Source organism: Nycticebus coucang, chromosome 18, assembly GCF_027406575.1.
Source record: "Nycticebus coucang isolate mNycCou1 chromosome 18, mNycCou1.pri, whole genome shotgun sequence".
In the NCBI taxonomy this organism is placed as follows: domain Eukaryota; kingdom Metazoa; phylum Chordata; class Mammalia; order Primates; family Lorisidae; genus Nycticebus; species Nycticebus coucang.
The window spans coordinates 57,611,123-57,632,123 of record NC_069797.1 but is presented as its reverse complement, the minus strand read 5'-3'; the positions used below and the strand labels follow the sequence as shown (position 1 = coordinate 57,632,123).

At 50.3% G+C, this 21,001-nt stretch overlaps 1 protein-coding gene across 5 annotated transcripts in view; it reads left to right on the top strand.

Annotated features, from left to right (window-relative positions):
* The first annotated feature begins 353 nt into the window (after nucleotides 1-353).
* Nucleotides 354-21,001, top strand: part of ACLY (ATP citrate lyase) — a 52,427-nt gene continuing 31,779 nt past the window's right edge. For 2 of the 5 annotated variants that reach the window (XM_053567940.1, XM_053567939.1), the window contains exons 1-11: nucleotides 354-504; nucleotides 6,407-6,588; nucleotides 7,779-7,901; nucleotides 10,307-10,369; nucleotides 10,836-11,026; nucleotides 11,445-11,524; nucleotides 13,040-13,170; nucleotides 13,950-14,068; nucleotides 16,330-16,466; nucleotides 17,422-17,483; nucleotides 19,536-19,653. In XM_053567940.1, coding sequence (XP_053423915.1) covers nucleotides 369-504; nucleotides 6,407-6,588; nucleotides 7,779-7,901; nucleotides 10,307-10,369; nucleotides 10,836-11,026; nucleotides 11,445-11,524; nucleotides 13,040-13,170; nucleotides 13,950-14,068; nucleotides 16,330-16,466; nucleotides 17,422-17,483; nucleotides 19,536-19,653 — 1,342 coding nt within the window. In that variant the 5' untranslated portion in view covers nucleotides 354-368. Of the gene's footprint in view, nucleotides 505-853; nucleotides 1,129-1,412; nucleotides 1,491-6,406; nucleotides 6,589-7,778; nucleotides 7,902-10,306; nucleotides 10,370-10,835; nucleotides 11,027-11,444; nucleotides 11,525-13,039; nucleotides 13,171-13,949; nucleotides 14,069-16,329; nucleotides 16,467-17,421; nucleotides 17,484-19,535; nucleotides 19,654-21,001 lie in introns of all 5 variants that reach the window. The other 3 variants (XM_053567943.1, XM_053567941.1, XM_053567944.1) reach the window with 3 other exon arrangements.

The window sequence follows — 21,001 nt, the reverse complement described above, 5'->3', positions numbered from 1 at the left end:
AAGGAAGGGGACTCCAGGTCCCAAAGCTGCGCTACACCCACTTGAGCTAACAAACCCCTCTCCCTCCCGGAGTGGCAGTCGGCCCAGCCCGGAAAGCAATCAGGCCACGGCCCCCAGCCCGGTATGCTCGTCTCACAGCGTAGCCCGGCCCATCTCCCCACCCGAGGCCCCGCCCCGGACCCGCTGGCCCTTAGAGGCGGCGCCCGTAGGCAGTCTGCGGCTGACCGGCCGGCGGAACTACAAGTCCCTGCAGCCCCCGAGGCCCGCCTCGGGGGCGGGGCCATGCCGCCAGCGAATTGGGAGGAGCCCTGGCGCTCAGGCTAGGGAACGCGTGTGACCAATGGCGAGGCCGCTCTGGCCGTGAGCTGATGGGGGCGGGGAGAAGGCCGCCTGGGCCGGAACAAAAGCCGGATCCCGGGCGGCTTCGGGTGGCTGGAGCGCTCCTGGTAGTGGGGGTGAGTTGGGCCTGTGGAGGGAGTGGCGCGCACAGACTTTCGCAGGGAGGTGAGTGCAGGCGGCTGTTTTTGCAGGCGGGACCCCAACTCGCCCTGGGAGCTTTCTGCCTCCCTCCCCCAACCCGAAACTGCGGATGCTGGCTGGATGCTCACGCACCCTCCCTGCACCTGCTTGGAAGTTTTTTTGGGGGGTCTTAGCCTTAGGTTATCCTTCGCCCGGGACCCCGGCCGGTGGCTGCGAATCGACTCCCTAATCCCTAGCCTCCCATATTCCAGTTCTTGAGAGTTTGCACAGGGCTTGCCGCGGTCCTTGCTACTGTTCTCTACTCCAATTTGCATTTGCCGGATCCTGGCGCCCTTCTCCCCCACCCTGGGACAGTCTCCTCGGGCTTTTTCAGGTTCTCCCCCCGCCACCACCGGATGCCGGGACGGGAAGTAGAGAAAGAGGTGGCGACTGGCCTCACTTCGACCCCTCACAAGCCGGGCTCGGGCCCTTGCTCTTAGTTCTGTGGAGAATCCATTGAGCTGCACGCCTAAGTGGAGGGAGCGAGCTGGGCGCGCCGCCGGGGCGGTGCACGCGGGGCCAGGCTGCCCCAGGGCGCCCAAGGCCTTGCCTCGCCGCGAGGACTTGGCTGGGAGCTGCGGCGCGGGGAGGTCCCTCCCCACTCTGGAGGTGCCCTCGCGCTCAGCCCCTAAGCGACAGATGGCCCGGGTGCCCCGCTCCTTCCCCACCCCACCCCTGAGCTGACACGGAGCCTGACCATGGCAAGGTTCTCAGGGGGCTGGAGGATGCTGCCACCGCCCTCCTGTCGAGCCTGGCACAGGGCCAGGCCCAGAGCTTGCTGCCCTCTCCAACCTTGGCAGATAACTATGCAGGACCAAAGAGCTCTGCCATTGGGTGGGGGGTGGGGGGGTCTGCTAATCTACTCCCCCCCTCCACCTTTTAACTTTGCTCAGTGTTCCAGCCGGCTCAGCTTCTTGGATTTCTGCAATGTTGGGTGGAGGACAGCTGGTAAACCCCAGCTGCCTAGAGAGGTAACTTTCACCTCTTTAAAAACTCCCTAAACAGCTTGGGGGACGGTAATGGGAAGACTTTGGACATGTAGCGTTTCCATCCGCATCCTGACACTATTCCTGTTGCAGTTGGGGACACGCACAGAATTTAGCCTGTCTCATTTACTCCAGAGATTGTCTTCTCAAATCCCAGTCCCGCAGATGCTAATCTTAAAATGAGTGCTTTTTGTCTTTCCCAGAGAGAGACCCTACATACTATCCCCAGTGATTCTTTTCCACCAGCTGTGGTCTAGGGGTACATCTTGTGGACCACAAACCTTCATTCAGCCTTTCCTGTGGCCTGCTGTTTCTCTCTGCGGCTGAACTCAATCCTGGGTTGCTCACTCTGTTTGCAGAAAAGAGACCCCATTCAGAGGCCAGCTGTGGAGGCTGACACCTGTAATCCTAGTACTCTGGGAGGCCTAGGTGGGTGGAGTTCTAGACCTACCTGAGCAACAGTGAGATTCCCATCTCTAAAAATAGCTATGCATTGTGGTGGGCACCTGTAGTCCTAGCTATTTGGAAGGCTGAGGCAAGAAGGTCACTTGAGTCCAAGAGTTTGAGGTTGCTGTGAGCTATGATGCCACAGACTCTACCGAGGATGACAGAGTAAAACTCTGTCTCAAAAAAAAAAAAAAAAAGAAAGAAAGAAAGAAAAGAAAAGACCTCATTCAGTTCATAAGATCCCTCCCTTAGAGAGTGTGTATGTTTTTAGGTTCCTTGGCATGATTTCCCCTAAATTGTTTATAAATTTACCTATTACCAGGTAATAGTGCCTGGGATTCAGGCTCTGCCCAATCATCTGTCACCACTTTGACAGCACATTCAGCTACTGGCCAGACTGAGACTTTGGGGGGGGAGGGTGAGTTTCCATAAACCCAGAATTGGTATATACTTCATTCATTTATCTATCTTTATCTATCTATTTATCTTTCTTTTTCAAGGCAAGGTCTTGCCCTGTTTCCTGGGCTAGAGTGTGGTTGCAGGCTGGTATATACTTTTAAGTCCCATTGTCACTAGAGCAAATGTTTTTAACTGGTGGTCTGTCCATGGGCCATCAGATCATAGTCACAGGTGATCTCCTCAAAATGATAGGGGCAATTGGATATGTGCATATTTTCTGGGCTTTTCTTCAGAGTTTCAAGAGTCTGAGACCTCAAAAAGGTTAAGAGAGTCTTAGGAGACTTCGAGACCCCACTGAATGATTAAAGTTGTGGTTTATCTCCACTGAGTCCACTTCCTGGGTTTGTGAGTCCACTACCTTCTCATCGTGCATTGGTGAATATGCAGAGACCAGACTCTTTCTTTCTTTCTTTTTTCTTTTTCTTTCTTTTTTTTTTATTTTTGAGATAGAGTCTCAAGCTGTTGCCCTGAGTAGGGTAGAGTGTTTTTTTTTTTCTTTTTTTTTTTTTTTTAGGGTAGAGTGCTGTGGTGTCACAGCTCACATCAACCTCAAACTCTTGGGCTTAAGTGATTCTCTTGCCTCAGCCTCCCAAGTAGCTGGGATGCCCGCCACAACACTGGGCTATTTTTTGGTTATACTTGTCATTGTTGTTTGGCAGGCCCGGGCTGGATTTGAACCCGCCAGCTCTGGTGTATGTGGCTGATGCCCTAGCTGCTGAGCTACAGGCACTGAGCCCAGACTCTGTCTTTTTATTGTATAAATTCTTTTTCTTGACCTCCCCTAAGCCAAAGTGCCCTGGTAGCAAATCTCTTACTTTGGTAAACTGGCAAATCTTATCTTCTATATCATCCCCTTTCAAAAGACCCTATGGCGATGGGGTTTTGGATCTAAGGCTCAAGAAAGTTGTGATTTTTTTAAAAAATGTTTTTAGCTGCAGAAGGTCCCTTTATTCTCTTTTGTCCTTTCCAAAGTTGGGTCTTGTGTCTGTTTTAGGAGGTGCCAGGTTCAGGAGACTGTTATCCTGGGAGTATCAGACATCTTTCTTCTGGAGACACTTAGGCAAGGGTCTTCCTTTCTCCTAGAGTTTGTAATCACTCTTAACTGAGGTGTCTGCTGAGGGTGGTCAGCTGCTGCCCCCTCCTCTCTCTGCTGGATCTGCTCTGGGTTGCACAGTGTTTGGGAAGGGGGTGGGGGGCGTACCCGTTTGATTTCAGGACCAGTTTTTCCGGTCTGAGTCAAGAAGGTTGGGAAATGGAGTGGGAGTGGGTGGGGGGTGGAGGACCGTGAGGCAGTGTGACTAGTCCAGGTATCTCCTTTGAAAACTCATATTGAAATAGCCGGGCGTTGTGGTGGGCGCCTGTAGTCCCAGCTACTCGGGAGGCTGAGGCAGGAGAATCTCCTAAGCCCAGGAGTTGGAGGTTGCTGTGAGTTGTGTGATGCCACGGCACTCTACTGAGGGCAATAAAGTGAAACTCTGTCTCTACAAAAAAAAAAAAAAGAAAACTCATATTGAGAAGGAATAGTCAGTAATCTCAGGGAAATGCTAGAAAAGTGAATGTCTTTTCTGAACTCCTTCCCAGCTATCCCACTTTGGGCCAGACACCAGGCTGAATATGCCCGTTGTGCCAAGTTGGAGACTAGCTGGTAGACTGAAGGAGCCAGCCAGGTCAGGATTAGAATCTGGAACCCCAAGAGCCTGGCCAGCTGGGAGGGGGTTGCAAATTGGCCACTGGAACACTGGCTTTCCCTGAGCTGAGAGTGGAGACCGACCTTCTTGTGTGCCTGAACCAGCTACCACCTCCTAACTCTCTCTTCCTTTATTTGTATTTAACTATTTTTCTACCCCCAGCAAATTCAAAATTTTGCTTCTGGGCCTTTGTGGGAGAGGCAGGAGTGAATTTTCCTGATCTGGCCAAGTTCTTAGCCTGAATGACTCAGTTTCTTTTCCTATCTTCCCCTCTCCTTTTTGCCTCCCCAGGGCCCTCCTGCATCCCTGACACACAGGAAAATTAGTGTGTTAGGACAAGGTCGTGGGCAAGGGAGGTGAAGAAATTCTGAGCACAGACTCCTTGAAGTGAAAAAGGCATGTGGACCCAATTATTCTTGGAGAAAGGGTCTTGTCTCAGGCTTTTGTGGATTTTCCTAGAGACCTAGGTTGAAGTCGTAGGTCTCAACCCTGCTTATTATCTGTTGGGACAGTTGGGCTTCTTGGGCAAGGTTTCTTTATTTGAGATAAGAGTTTTGCTCTGTCACCCTAGGTAGAATGCAGGGGAGTCAGCCTAGCTCACAGGATTCTCAAACACCTGGATTCAAGTGATCCTTCTGCCTGAGCCTCCCAAGGAGCTGCAGTGGCATACCACTGTGCCTGACTAATTTTCCTTTTTTTTTTCTTAAAGCAAAGACAGGGTCTTTCTCTTGCTCAGGCTATTCTCAAACTCCTGACCTCAAGTAATTCCTCCTGCCTCCGGCCTCCCAAAATGCTAGGATTACAGCATGAGCCACCATTCCTGGCATATTATCTTAATCCTCTGAGCTTTTATTCTTCATCTAAGAAATGGGGCTATGAATCTCAGTGTTCCTCACAGGGCTCACACATGTGACCCAGGATGATTTCTTCCTCTTCCTGCTCTGGCTCAGTTAGAAGTGACCAGTACAGGGTGGTCCCCAGAGAAGGGTGTTGCCTTGCTGAGTAGTTTTTACTCCAAATTAGCAGCTGGATGACTCAGTGGGGCAAGTGAGATATACTAAAGGTCACTGTTCCTCCCACCCTCAGCCCCCCATGGTTGCTCTGGGGGGCTAGTGCCTCCTCCTTCCCACTTCTCCATCTAACTGTGGCCTGGGCAGCTGCATGATCCTGTTTGAGACTAAGTAAAAAAAAATTTTTTTTTTTTGAGACAGGGTCTTTTTTTTTTTTTTTTTTTTGTAGAGACAGAGTCTCACTTTATGGCCCTCGGTAGAGTGCCATGGCCTCACACAGCTCACAGCAACCTCCAACTCCTGGGCTTAAGCGATTCTCTTGCCTCAGCCTCCCGAGTAGCTGGGACTACAGGCACCCACCACAACGGCCGACTATTTTTTGGTTGCAGTTTGGCCGGGGCCGGATTTGAACCCGTCATCCTCAGTATATGGGGCCGGTGCCTTCCCGACTGAGCCACAGGCGCCGCCCTTGAGACAGGGTCTTACTCTGTCACCGTGGGGAGAGTGCCATGGCATCATCATAGCTCACAGCAATCTCAGACTCCTGAGCTCAAGTAATCTTCCTGCCTCAGCCTCCTGAGTAGCTGGAACTACAGGCGCCTGCCACAATGCCCAGCTAGTTTTTGTATTTTTAGTAGAGACAGGGTTGCACTCTTGCTCAGACTGGTCGCAAACTCCTGATCTCAAGCGGTCCTCCTGCCTTAGCCTCCCAGAGTGCTAGGATTACAGGTGTGAGCCATGGCTAAATAAACTTCCTGGCCTGGTCTACAGCCTGGCTGTGTGTGTGTGTGCATGCGTGTGCAGGAGTAAGTCTGGGCAGGGTATTGATGAAAGGTATACCCAGCTCTTTCTGTCTTCCTGGTCAGAGAAACTGAGGTTGCGATTCAGGGTCTGTGTGCCTACCTCAGGTGGGACCAGATTCAGGTGAAAACACTGGTGTTCTTGGTCCCCTGGCAAGCTGCCTGTTGCTCCAAGATGAATGTGGTCGGGATTAAACTAGTTTGCCTAGAGGGAGTAGGGGCCGGGTTGAGGCAAGAGTCTCAGGGCAAATGGCACCTTTGTTTTCCTTCACCATATTCCCTTACCCGTTATCTCTGGATCTGCCGGTGAAAGTGCTATTTGAATTCTCCTTTCCATTCCCTCCATAAAGCTCTGGGGCAGCCCTTTTTCTCCACTTAAGAAAAGCTGGGCTCTGGTTTTACTGTTTGGGGGTAGCTGGGAGGGAGTCTGCCCTGCCCAGCAAGATAGCGCCTCCCCAGCCTTGCTACCTTCTGACCAACTCTGCTCTTCCCAACAGGTAGAGCAGGTCCCTCTGCAGTCATGTCAGCCAAGGCAATTTCAGAGCAGACGGGCAAAGAACTCCTTTACAAGTTCATCTGCACCACTTCAGCCATCCAGAATCGATTCAAGTATGCCCGGGTTACCCCTGACACAGACTGGGCCCGCTTACTGCAGGACCACCCATGGCTGCTCAGCCAGGTAGCCCTCCCCCACCCTGGGCTCTTTATTTAGGCCCAAGACCTGAGAGGAAAAAGCCCGATGCTGGTGGGGTCACATGATCACCTGAGGGGGTAGCATGCAGAGGGCTGAGCAGGGTTTTATGTTCCCTGTGGGTCCTACATGTTGGGCATGGCCTTGGAACTGGACAAACTGGTGTCCAAATCACAGCTCTTTGTTTATTAACCATGTGGCCTGGGTCCAGCGATCTCACCTCTTTGAGTTTAAGATTACCAATCTGTCAAGTGTGGATAACACTCTGGAAGGCATGTAGCAAGCTACTTGGTATATGGTCAATAAAAAGCTAGTATGTGTCCTCCCCTTCCCTAAGTGGGGCATGTCAGGAATGTGTCAGAGCAATTAGAAAGTATTGACCTCTCAATAAATGAAGAATGGCACTGACCCTTAGGGTCTTGCCTGAAGTGGGTGGGGGCTCCTGGCTTGGATCCCTGCAGGGCCACTGTTAGCAAGTTTTCAGCTTTGGCTGAGGTAGTGAGTTATCTCAGTTGGTTGTTCATAGGGAGTTGCAGATGAAGCTCCTTGTTCAACTTTCTTACCTTCTTGACTAGTCTTAAAAAAATTATATAAAAAAAAAGACTTCTTCGGCAGGGCCTGGAGAATAAGAGTAGGACTAGGGGTGGGGATCCTGCGACTGTGAGGCAGCCCATCCACAGAGGGTGGCAGTGAATTTCCTGGCACTGGAGATGTGGAAGACATGGTTCAAGCACAGTGATGGGGTTGGCCAGATGACCTCTGAGATTCTTTGATACTCCAAAGCTGTGTCTCTCTGTTATCCCTTTTGGAACACAGGTTCTGGTCCATACTCTGAGGAGTTTACCATAGAATGAAGAAGCTAATACATCACATCCATACTAAGTAGGGAATCACTTATTTACCCAGCATTATTTATTGAGCACCTACTCTTCATCTCTGTGCCAGGCCCCATTCCAGGCAGGGATAGATCTAGATTCCTGGTTGTGAAAAGAAAGATGTAGGCTTGGATAGGTGAGAGAAGCTTCCTAGAGTTGACCCCAAAGGATGGCTGGGGTTGACTTTGAAGTGGGGTGAATTGGAAGTTATCTAGGCTGTCTTCTGCTTTGGGCCACCCACACTATCGACTCTTACTCCCTTCTGCCCTCCCTGGCTCTAAATACAGACTCTTTTCATTCCAGAGCTTGGTAGTCAAGCCAGACCAGCTGATCAAAAGGCGTGGAAAACTTGGCCTAGTTGGGGTCAACCTCACTTTGGATGGAGTCAAGTCCTGGTTGAAGCCACGGCTGGGACAGGAGGCCACAGTGAGTATGGGTATAGGACTGGAGGGGAAGACTACGGTAACAGAAGTAGACGTGGTCACCTGTAGTCCAGCAGCTCTGTGCATCAGTGTAATCTCAGGATTGCAGCCTGGGGAAGGCGACAGTACAAGGAGGGGTGACCCATGCGAGTGGCCATAGGCAATAAGGCCAGTCTCAATCCCGCTCTCCTACCAAGGAATCCAAACTTTTGTTATTGGTTTGGGCAAAATGTCCTGCAAAAGAAACCCCAGTCCAGTTTAGGGGCCAGATGGAAATGGTCTGACCATGAAGAAGGGGCTCTTTAAACCCATTCTGGGAACTCCTTTTGTTCCAGTTTCCAAAGAGAAACTGGGACCAGGGTCTCTTGAGGGTCATGGTAGCTTGTAAGGACACATACACCTAAGATGGTGGATTTAAAAAAAGATGGAAAAAAGGAGATGTACAATAATTTAAGTGGAATAACATTGAGGCAAAAACCTAGTATTAGGCTCAGCACCCAGAGCACAGTGGTTAGGGCGCCGGCCACATACACTGGGCCTGGCAGGTTCGAACCCGGCCTAGGCCTGCTAAACAACAACAACTACAACAGAAAAATAGCCGGCCGTTGTGGCAGGCGCCTGTAGTCCCAGCTACTTGGGAGGCTGAGGCAAGAGAATTGCTTAAGCCCAAGAGTTTGAGGTTGCTGTGAGCTGTGACGCTGTAGCACTGTACTGAGGGTGACATGAGACTTTGTCTCAAGAGAAAAAAAAAGAACCTAGTATGAATTTTTTTTTTTTTTTTTGAGTCTTATTCTGTGACCCTGGGTAGGTTGCTGTGGTGTTATAGGTCATAGCAACCTCAGAGTCTTGGGTTCAAATGATCTTCTTGCCTCAGACTCCTGAGTAGCAGGGACTATAGGCACCCACCACAATGCTTGGCTATTTTTAGTAGAGATGGAGTCTCACTCTTGGTTAGGCTGGTTTTGAACTCCTGAACTCAAGTTATCTTCCTGCCTCAGCCTTCTAGAGTGCTAGGATTATAAGTGTGAGCCACCATACCTGTCCTTAGTATGAGATTATTAATAATGGTAAAGAATGAGTTTACTTCTTGATTTTTTATGGCTTGTTGATTAAACTATGTAGATAAGAGAGCTCAAGGGAAATGTGGCTTAGGAAGGTTAGAACATGCTCAGAAATGAAATTATGTTCTTGCCTTCTCATTTCCCAGGGGAGCTGGAAGACTGAGGGAGAGAGTAGAACTGAGACTTGGCTCAGCCTGAGAAGGCTGTGCTTTCTACACCTGGCTTTATGCACTTGGTTCTGAAGGGCCTGCTGCCCATTTGGGGTGTATGTGGACCAACAATGAACTGTTTCCCCCTCTACTGCCTTGGAAGTAGCTACAGAGGTGGTCATGGAGACATTTTCCTTACTGGGCTTTCTTAAAGCAGCTCTTCATGTTAATTTCTGGATTTCTGGCCCTCACGGGTAAAGAGGAATCCTTGAAGTTGCTTGTGGCTCTTTGGTGGGCGGACCTGACATTTGGAGAGAGGATGACAAGGTTGGTGCTGAGCATGGCGTGTTCCTTTCTCAGCTGGCCCTTAGGAGGGGCTGTCAGGGACATCTGAGCTGGTGGTAGCATCAGGCCAGCAGGAGCGGCTCATTACCTCTGATGGATTGCTGTCTGGTCCCTGACTCAGCAGTGACGCACCCGGTGGGTGGGGAGGTCTGGACATACTGGGATGAGGGCTGTCTGGCTTCTGCCACCAGGGACTCACTCAAACTGATTAGCTCTGCAGGCCTGTTGTCCTTAGCCAGGAGCATCTGTGGAAAAGTTTTCCCCATCAAGCTCCAGCTTTCCTCTCTTCCTCCTCCGTTCCCCAGGCCTGGACCCATGTTCTCAGGCTGGGTCCCTTGCCCACCTAAAGGCAGACAAAGCAGAATGGTCAGGTCTCCTCTTACCCAAGTTCTCATCTCCCGACCCAAGCTCTGAGATAGCTTTGTTTTATCTGAGCTCTTTAACACATTGACTGCCACACTAGAAAAAAATTTTTCCTTAGGGCCACGGTGTTTTATTAAGAGACGCATAAGTTGTATGTACTTCGTGAGATCCCAGGCTCACACTAGCGTTTGTTAAATAAACATGGCAGTTAATGTATTAATTTGTGCAGTTCATATATCACCTTCCAGAGGAGGCCAGAAATGAATGTCCAAGGTCAGTGCATGTTGAAGTATACGTGGACCAAGAGCAAGGGGGCAAGAGAGGGTATCTCCTGAGGACTTCTTGGGCCTTGGGATCTCTGACCCCATTTTTCGTGGGGAAGTCTCTTTGCTGGGTGTTGTGGTGTGGTGATGTTCATGGGGCCTGCCTCTGGATGATCCATCTCTCTAGGAGGAGATGCCTGAGTTTCCTTTCCTTTAATTTGTCCGTAGGTTGGCAAGGCCAAAGGCTTCCTCAAGAACTTTCTGATTGAACCCTTTGTCTCCCACAGTCAGGTACGTGTGTTATGGCTCCGACCTGGGTCTTCTTCTTCCTGGAGCTTTGTATTTATCCACCTTAAAATAATGAAAGAAGTCAAGCTGATGGAGAAAATTCAGAGGGACCAAGGTCTCTGAGTATCTGAGGGGACTGCAGAATAGGAAGTTCAGAGATGAAGAAAGGGCTTAGTTTATAGCAGGGAGGAATTAGGGCTAATAACAGAGGGGACTTCCTATGACTGAGATGAGAAAGATCCCTGATCAGGTCACGCTGCCTCAATTTGGGCTGTTCATGGGGGAGTAGCCCCTGCTCTCCTCCTTGTCCCTGGGGGGAAGATGGTGAATATGTCTCCCCTGGGTAGATGTTTTTTGCTGGGTTTTAGAAATGAGACCACAGGGGTGGGTTCCTCACCTGGTGTGAGGTGGCACCCCATTTTCCCCAGTTCTGTGACCTCACTGGCTTCATGCTCTCTTCACCTGCAAGGCGGAAGAGTTCTATGTCTGTATCTATGCCACTCGAGAAGGGGACTATGTCCTGTTCCACCACGAAGGAGGGGTGGATGTGGGTGATGTGGATGCCAAAGCCCAGAAGCTGCTTGTTGGTGTGGATGAGAAGCTGAATCCTGAGGACATCAAGAAACACCTGTTGGTCCATGCCCCTGAAGATAAGAAAGAGTTGAGTGAGAGGGTTGGGAGGGAGGTAGCAGTGGGGACGGGCACAGACCAGAGAGAGCAGAGTGGTCTTCCCTGTCTGGGTGGGAGCAGGCAGTAGGCACAACTCGTGTCCTGAGGAAGAGAGCTGGTGCAGATCAGGGACTGGCTTGGAATCAGACTGAAATATGCCGCCAGCGTCCTCACCTCCTTGACCCTGTCTGTCTGGTGCTGCCTCCACCAGCATCATTCCTGACAGTTCCTTTCTGCCTCAGTGGCTGAAGAGTGATGTCCCAGGAGTGAGGTATGCAAAAGAGAATGAGGGCTCAGCGGGGCAAGTGTCAGACAATGGATCTGTCAGTGGCAGTGAAAGATTGCTGTGGGCGGCTGGGGTGCCACCAAGCCTACTCCCTGACTGTCCCTCTTATCCCTCCCCTACTAGAATTCTGGCCAGTTTCATCTCCGGCCTCTTCAATTTCTACGAAGACCTGTATTTCACCTACCTTGAGATCAACCCCCTCGGTAACTGTCTCTGCTGGGGTGGGATGGGGCAAGAGGCAGTTAGTTACAACTGGGTCCTAGTGCCTGCGGTGACCATGGCCTTGGGGTTTAAAGAACCAGACCTTCTTTTGCCAGAGGACAATATGAAACGGGTGCAAGAGCAGAGACATCTCCAAGCTTACTCAGTTTTAGCTCCTGTTTCTGAGCTCTCAAGAAACCATAGTTCTTCCTCTTTTAATGAACTCCAGCCTCTGTTTGGTCTTATTTTTATTTATTTATTTATTTATTTTTTGAGACAGGGTCTCACTCAATCACCCTGGGTAGAGAATACCATGGCATCCTTGCTCACAGCAACCTCAGACTCTTCCCTCCTGAGTGGCTGGGACTACAAGTGCCTGCCCAATGCCTGGCTAGTTTTTCTATTTTTTTTTTTTTTTTTTTTTGGCTAGGACCGGGTTTGAACCCACCACCTCCAGTACATGGGACCAGCACCCTACTCCTTGAGCCACAGGCACCACCCACTAGTTTTTCTATTTTTAATAGGGATGGGATCTCACTCTTGCTCAGGCTGATCTCGAACTCCTGAGCTCAGGTGATCCACCCGCCTCAGCCTCCTAGAGTGCTAGAATTATAGGTGTGAGCCCAACCTCTTTCTTTGGTCTTAACTTGTTCAGAGGTGAGAAAACCCTGGGTTTGATCTGTGTGCTTTTGCTGTTCCTGTCACTGGGTTAGGTTGTCCCAACCAGAGGTGGACTTAGGCCACCTCTGTCTGACTCTCTGGTCCTTCTTTCCTCTGGGTGTATTCAACAGCCTCCTCTTCCCCTTCCTCTCTAGGAGCTGGTCAATTACTGACCCTCAAAGTAGAGAGAGCTTGGTCCAAGCCTCTCAGGCTATGACGGAGGCAGGTGATGTTGGGGGAGAGCAACTGGCCCAGGCTTCTCGGGGCAAGGTCCAAGAAGCTGAGAAATCAAATCAGATTCCAGCTGAGGGTGCAATCCCTTTAATGGACCAGATGGCCTTATGCTAACTTAATTAGTTAAATGGCCCTGAGAGGAAGGGAAGATGGATGTCCAGTGAGGTGGCAATAAATGAATCCTGCTGGCTGGGGTCCCAGTATACCCCACGACCCTGCTGTACCTGACACTGAGCCTTCCTCTAGCTGGGACCTGGGAAAGCCAGATAGATACCTCTATGGGGTCTTCTGACAGTAACATGTACCTTAAATACTTTTTTTTAATGGCTGAGCCACTGGTGGTTAGATATTTAGGGTAGGGAGTATAGCATTTGATAGAGATGGTTGAAAATTGCCTCCCTGTCTGGTTACCTGTGGTACAGGGAGACGGAAATGATCTTATAGAATTTGTTTTTCTTTTAATGGGGGAAAGGTATGTCTCCATAAGGGCCATTCTGGTTTTGTCAAGCTTTGGGAGTTAGGAGGCCTGCATGGGACCCCATGGGAGTGGTGTTTGGGGATTTGGTGGGTGGTAGTCACCTTTGCCCAGAGTCAGTTTCTGACTATTTCTTCTGTTTTCTCAGTTGTGACCAAAGATGGCGTCTATGTCCTTGACTTGGCAGCTAAGGTGGATGCCACTGCTGACTACATCTGCAAAGTGAAGTGGGGTGACATAGAGTTTCCTCCCCCCTTTGGGCGGGAGGCATATCCCGAGGTAAGACTGGTATGAAGAGGAGAGGGAAAGAGATGGGGCCCCGGGAGAAGGTGACTCATCTCAGATGTGCTTTTGCTCCCCCCTCGGAAGCTGTATATTTGGCAGGGAAAGGAAGACCAAGAACCATTTAATTTTCTTAAAATCCCAGCAGAGTGGGGGGTGGGAGTCAGCCAAGCCTCTTGGAATCCCAGCCAGAAATCCTTTTAGACTTCTCTCTCAATCAGCTTCCCTCAGTGCTTAGCTTGATTTGTTGCTTCTTGGTAATTCTAAGTGGCTCTTCCTAATCCTGTCGGAAGGTAGTTCTCTTGGCCACTCACTGAGAATTTTGATTACTCTTTCCCACCCCATCCTTGGAGAAGTCTGCACAGCAAGATCAGGGCTTCTGCAAAGTAGCCCAGACCAGGGAAAGAGGGTGGGTGGGAGGTAGGTTGAGCCTATGGAGGGTTGCAGAGGTGTGTGATGCACTAGGCAGACAGAGACTGGGCTTTCAGGTTTAACTGTGTGACATGGTGAGGCCCAGGACTTAGGCATAAGACCAAGGGTTTGACTTCAGAGAAGAGAGCTATGAAGTTTGTCCACAGGTGGTAACTGGCTCTGGGTGGTCTAGTACTTAAAGATATTGTCATGTTTTGTCCCAGGTATGTGTGGCCCTGCATAGTCCCGATTAAGGTGATTAGTGACATCTTCATGTGTCTTCAGGGAAATGGAAGGGCTCCTAGGATCTGGGACACAGTGAAGGGAGTGCCCCAAGGGCCTATCTGTTGCTATCTGGTCCCTAGGAAGCCTACATTGCAGACCTGGATGCCAAAAGCGGGGCAAGCCTGAAGCTGACCTTGCTGAACCCCAAGGGGAGAATCTGGACCATGGTGGCTGGAGGTGGTGCCTCTGTTGTGTACAGGTGACTAAAGGGGGCTGCTGAAGGGATGCCAGCCAAGTGCATCCAGTATCCACGCTTGCGTGTGGCCTGGGGGTGTCTGGTTTCTCACTTTGGTGTGAGGCAGGAACTCATGGGTCAGAGAAATACAGTGGCATCCCAGAGGGCTTTGAGGGGTTCTGGTGAGGCCTTGCCCTGCCCAGCATCTCCTGCAACCTGCTTGTTTGCTTCAAAATGAAGTACTTTTCATGAGTTTAGTTCTCTCTCTCTTTTTTTTTTTTTTTTTTTTTTTTAAAGGCAGAGTCTCACTTTGTCACCCTTGATAGAATGCTGTGGCCTCATAGTTCATAGCAACCTCAAACTCTTAGGCACAAATGATCCTCTTGCCTCCGTCTCCCAAGTACCTGGGACACCCAGCTATTTTATTATTTATTTATTTTTGTTTTTGATACAGAGTCTCACTTTGTCATCCTTGGTAGAGTGCTGTGGTGTCACAGCTGACAGCAACCTCAAATGATTAAGCGAATCTCTTGCCTCAGCCTCCCAAGTGGCTGGGTCTACAGGCACCCACTGTAATGCCCAGCTATTTTTGAGGTCTGGCTCTGGCTCAGGGTGATCTCGAACTCTGGAGCTCAGGCAACCTGCCCGCTTTGGCCTCCCAAACTGTTAGAATTACAGGTGTGAGCCACCGCACCTGGCCTCCAGCTATTTTTTAGAGATGGGATCTCGCTCTTCCTCGCTGGTCTCGAACTTCTGAACTTAAACAATCCACCTGCCTTAGCCTCCCAGAGTGGTAGGATTATAGGCATGAGCCACTACGCCAAGCCTGAGTTTTAATTCTAATAACTAGTGATATGTACTCCATGCAAACATACAGCAAATACAGAAAAAAGAAGTAGAAAGTGAAGGTTGCTTGGTCATTTCCCCACCCTCTCCCTGGCAGATCACCCAATGAGCATATTACAGTACACTGCACCCAGCCATTTTGATGCCTGAATAAATACTTTTTTTTTTTTTTTTTGAGACAGAGTCTCACTATGTTGCCCTCGATAGAGTTCCTTGGTGTCACACAGCTCACAGCAATCCCAAAGACTTGGGCTTTAGTTATTCTCTTGCCTCAACCTCCCAAGTAGTTGAGATTACAGGCGCCTGCCACAATGCCTGGCTATTTTTTTGTTGTGGTTGTCATTGTTTTAGCTGGCCCAGGCTGGGTTCGAACCAGTGTACGTGGCCAGCAGCCTACCTACTGAGCTACAGATGCCGCCATATACTTTTTATTTTATAGCAATATTATCCTTTGAGGATAGGTGCAGTGCTTACACCTATAGTCCTAGCACTCTGGGAGGCTGCAGCAGGAGAATCGCTTGAGGTCAGGAGTTAAAGACCAGTCTGAGCAAAAGTGAGACCCTGTCTCTACTAAAAATAGAGTAACTAGCCAGGTGTGGTGGCTCATGCCTATAGTCCTAGCTTTTTAGGAGGCTGAGACAGGAAGATCACTTGAGCCTGGGAGTTTGCGGTGAGCTATGCTGATGCCAGGCACTCTAGCTGGGTGACAGAGTGAGACTCGGTCTTTAAAAAAGAAGAAAAGAAATACCACCCTTTGTAATAACTAGCAATTTTTTCCCTTTAAAGCATTGTGGACATCTGCTCGTTTCTTTTTTCTTTCTTTCTTTTTTTTTTTGATACAGAGTCTCACATTATAGCAATGGGTAAAATGCTGTGATGTCACAGCTCACAGCAACCTCCAACTCCTGGGCTTAGGTGATTCTCTTGCCTCAGCCTCCTGAGTAGCTGGGACTACAGGCAGCTACAGGCAGCTACAGGCAGCTACAACACCTGGCTATTTTTTTGTTGCAGTTTGGCCAGGGCTGGGTTCGAACTTGTCACCCGTGGTATATGGGGCTGGTGCCCTGCCCACTGAGCCACAGGTGCCTCCCCATCTGCTCATTTCTTGATGTGTAATTTGCCACGATCCCTTCTGTGGGTGGCTGAGGCGCCTTCCGCTGGCGGCAGCACAGTTTTCTCTTCTGGGCAGCCTGTCCTGCAGTGTGATTTTTCTTGTTTTGTGGCACAGGGAAGTGCTTGTCATTTTACTTAACCACTAGCTGTCAAGGGCCCCTGCAGCCCTGGGTCTGGGAAAGTGCTCTGCACAGAAGGGTCTCATGTAGCCCAGTGTGGGTCACAGTTCCATAGGCTGACTTCAGTGCTTTGGGGCATCTGCATGTCCTCGCAGGCACCACCTGCTGCCCCAAGAACCAGCACTGACTTCTTTGTCTCCTTGGCAGTGATACCATCTGTGATCTAGGGGGTGTCAATGAGCTGGCAAACTATGGGGAATATTCGGGGGCCCCCAGCGAGCAGCAGACCTATGACTACGCCAAGACGATCCTCTCCCTCATGACCCGTGAGAAGCACCCAGACGGTGAGACGCGCATGTGCATACTCGCACACCCCTTCTCCTAAAACAGCCTAGCATGATACAGTAGAAACAGCTTTGTACTAGGAGTCGCTGAGGCTGTGGGTCCAGGTCCTTTGCAGCTTAGAGCTAGTCATTTAACATCTGGAGTTCAGTTTCCCTACTGTGTGACAGGCAGTGACCACATCTATCACGTGGGGGCTCCGTAGACAGGTGTGAGGAGGAAGAGGGCATAGCAGTGTGCTCTTGGTCTAACTGCTATAAAAACTCAGTTCCTAGTGACCCTCTTATGCGCTACCTAGGCTGCGTGATTCCCAGTGTCCACCCCTTTACCCACCTGCCTAGTGTTTGTTTGTTTTTTTTTTTTGTAGAGACAGAGTCTCACTGTACCGCTCTCGGGTAGAGTGCCGTGGCGTCACACAGCTCACAGCCACCTCTAACTCTTGGGCTTACGCGATTCTCTTGCCTCAGCCTCCCGAGCAGCTGGGACTACAGGCACCCGCCACAACGCCCAGCTATTTTTTTTGTTGTTGCAGTTTGGCCGGGTCTGGGTTTGAACCCGCCACCCTCGGCCTATGGGGCCGGCGCCCTACTCACTGAGCCACAGGTGCTACCCACCTACCCAGTGTTTTGAGGCTGCACATATCAGTTCCCCTTCCCTGAGCCAGAGAGAGAGAGAAAGAGAGTCCTGCCAGAGATATCTGGAAACCAAACTGGATTTCTGGGTGCTGAGTAGAAATGCTGCAGAGATCCTGTGGGTTTGGATTGACCACTTGCCCTGTGGCATTGGTAGCAGAGGGCTGAGCTGATAAGGGTGTCAGGAGACATCGGGAGAGACTGTCCTGTCCACTCCCTGATCCCTCCTACCTTATGCAGAGGAGAGAGCTCCCTCAGTTGGATTTCTGGGAAGATGCTCAAGTTTACCTCTCTAACCATCTTTTGACTTTTATCCCAAACTTAGGCAAGATTCTCATCATCGGAGGCAGCATTGCAAACTTCACCAATGTGGCTGCCACGTTCAAGGTAATTAGAGCAGTTGTGGTAAGAAAGTGGGTTTGGGGAAAGCAGGGAAGAGGTAGAGGTCTTGCAGGCAAGGTTTGAGCAGAGGCAAATTCCCCTGAGTTACCTAGACTGGGTAGGGGCTCTTGCCCCTGTTGGGGAAGGTTGGAGTGAGGAAAGCATTACAATAACCTGGGGCTTCTGCTCATCCAGCTGGAGTCCTTATGTCCGGGCTATTTGCACATGCCCTAAAGAACATGTGACTGCCGGCCAACAAGGATAACAGAGCTAAGACCACTTGAAAGTTGTCCCCTTCTAAGGTAGACATTTTGGGAGGCCATTTACTATCCTATTCTGTCAGATACTCTGTGAGGCTGTGAAGAGCTTGCCACATCTGTTTTAAGAATAAGGAATAATTTTTTCCGTTTTTTTTTTTTTTGAGACCGAGTCTTTGTCACCTCTGGTAGAGTGCTATAGTGTTACAGCTTATAGCTACCTCTAACCTTGGGCTCAAGTGATTCTCTTGCCTCAGCCTCCAGAGTAGCCAGGACTACAGGCACCTGCCATAACATTCAGCTATTTTTTTAGAGATAGGGTCTTGCTCTGTCTCAGGTTGGTCTCGAACTCATGAGCTAAGATGATCCGCCCACCTCGGCCTCCCAAAGTGCTGGGGTTACAGTTGTGAGCCGCTGCGCCCAGCCTACATTTTTTTTTTTTTTTTTGAGACAGAGTCACACTCTGTCTCCCTGGGTAGAAAGATGGAAGGTTACAAAGCCATGATGTCATAGCTCACAGCAACCTCGAACTCTTGGGCTCAAGGAGGGATTCTCCTGCCTTAGCCTCCCGAGTAGCTGGGACTATAGGCACCCGCACCAACACCTGGCTTGTTTTTCTAGTTTTTTTTGAGACAGAGCCTCAAGCCGTCACCCTGGGTAGAGTGCTGTGGCATCACAGCTTATAGCAACCTCCAACTCCTGGGCTCAAGTGATTCTCCTGCCTCCACCTCCCAAGTAGTTGGGAGTACAGGTGCCTGCCACAACGCCTGGCTATTTTTTGGTTGCAGCTGTCATTGTTGTTTGGTGGGCCCGGGCTGGATTCAAACCCACCAGCTCAGGTGTATGTGGCTGGCGCTTTAGCCCCTTGAGCCACAGGCGCAGAGCCTTGTTTTTCTAGTTTTAGTAGAGATGGATGGAGTCTTTCTTGCTCAGGCTGGTCACAAACTCCTGACCTCAAACAGTCCACCTGCCTCAGCCTCAAGAGAATGCTAGTATTATAGGTGTGAGCCACCATGCCTGGCCTGAGAATAATATATAAATATGTGTCAATCTTGAAATTCTGAGCTTTCAAGCTATCAGGGACCAGGTCTGAAACCTGATCTCCCTAACTGGACCTGACTCAGCAGATAAATCTGAGCCAGGTGAGCTGTGATGGCTTCATTTTCATTTCTGAGCAGTCCTGTGGTTGAGGGGGCACCCTTGGCCAGAACTGTTAGGTCTGAAGCAGACCTAACAGGATGGAGCTTTGTGGGCAATGCCCTGGGTGACAGAAATCAAACACTAGTCCCAGCTCAAACACTAGCCCTCAGTCTGGATACACAGAACTGGTACACGCTTTCCTAACCTTCTATCTTTCTAAAGTGGGTATCCATGGAGAGATGTGTACCCCTAAGTCACTTAAGCTTTGAAAATGATTGTATCTTGGTAACTCTGGGAACTCAGGTGTAGGGCCCAACATAGATCCACCTCCATGCTGTAGTAAGAGGTAAGAATGACTGTAGTCGGGACAAGAGAGAGACCAACAATGCCACACTGGCATTGGAGGACTCACACGCTGCTGCATTAAGGAGTGTCTCTCCCAACGCCCTGTGTTTCCCCTCAGCGAACTGTGGCTATGTCCTGGCCTGTGCTGCTTATGCGTAGTCCACTCAGCATGTTACGTTCTTGTCTGCTAGGCCATGCTTCCTGAGAAACTGCCCTTGTCACAAACACCTGTTGATGTTTATTTACCACGGTTATGAATAATCAACAGTAGCTGCCTTGTTTTTAGTCACATGTCTCTGTTCCTTTGGGTTTCCAGGGCATCGTGAGAGCAATTCGAGATTACCAGGGCCCCCTGAAGGAGCACGAGGTCACGATCTTTGTCCGAAGAGGTGGACCCAACTATCAGGAGGGCTTACGGGTGATGGGAGAAGTTGGTAAGGCTGGGGACCTTTCTCTCTCTCCCACCCTGAGTGTCAGCAGCCTACCTCTTTGCAATTCCTGAAAGAGTCAGTCTCCGGGCTCTTCCATGCTCTTCACTCCTCTTTCTGGATATGCAGCTTCCATCTGTTTCTTTTTTTTTTTGGCCGGGGCTGGGTTTGAACCCGCAACATCCGGCATATGGGACCGGCGCCCTACCCACTAAGCCACAGGCGCCGCCCAGCTTCCATCTGTTTCTATTCTCTGTCATCCAGAAGCAGAGTGTCTGTGCTAAACTTTAGAAGAGGCAGGAAGGCATTTTCATTCAGCTCTGCACCTCACAGTATTTACAGATTGCCTGCTTTGTGCTAGGAGCTATTCTGGTCACTGGGGCTACAGCCACCGACAAGACAGACAGCAAGCCTTATTGGAGTTTAGGACACGGACAGGAGTGTCAGGGAGTGCCCAATGCTGTGAGGGAGCCAAGAAAGGGCGAGTGTGTGGGAGGGGATGGGAGCAGCTGTCAGTAGGGGGCAGTCAGAAAATGCTTGACCAGGGCGGTGCCTGTGGCTCAGTGAGTAGGACGCTGGCCCCATATGCCAAGGGTGGCGGGTTCAAACCCAGCCCCAGCCAAACTGCAACAAAAAAATAGCTGGGCGTTGTGGCGGTTGCCTGTAGTCCCAGCTACTCGGGAGGCTGAGGCAAGAGAGTCTCGTAAGCCCAAGAGTTAGAGGTTGCTGTGAGCCGTGTAGTGCCATGGCACTCTACCAAGGGTGGTACAGTGAGACTCTGTCTCTACAAAAAAAAAAAAAGAAAATGCTTGACCAGAAAGGTGACCTTTGAGCATAAACCTGGAGGAGAGGAGGGATGACGTCACCATGACTTCTCTGCAAGGCCCTGTGGTGTGGGAGGGTTATGGGGCTGCGGCAGCAGGAGCAGACAGCACAGGCCTACATGGGTTGCAGGAGGATTTGGCTGTGACCCTGAGGTGACAGCTGGGGGAGAGGGCTCTGAACTCAGAAATAATACAATCTGACTTCAGTTCGAATAGGGTTATTTGGCTGCTGGGTGGAGAGTAGACAGGAGGGTCGACAGTAGAAGCGAGGAGGCACCAGGAAGGCCGTGCGGCAGTCCAGGACGGTGCCCTGGATGAGAAGGGAGAGGTGGGAAAGGCAGACCCTGGACCACTTGTGGCCTGGATGTAGACGGTGAGAGGAGAAAAGTGGAACAAGTGATAAAATGGAAGCAAGGATTGCCTTTTATTGAGAGGAGGAGGGGAGGTGGTTTCCATTTTGGTTTCCTCTTTCCTGTCTGCATTTTGAGTATCTCATGCAGGTTCAAACTTATCTTTCAAGAAGTTAGGGA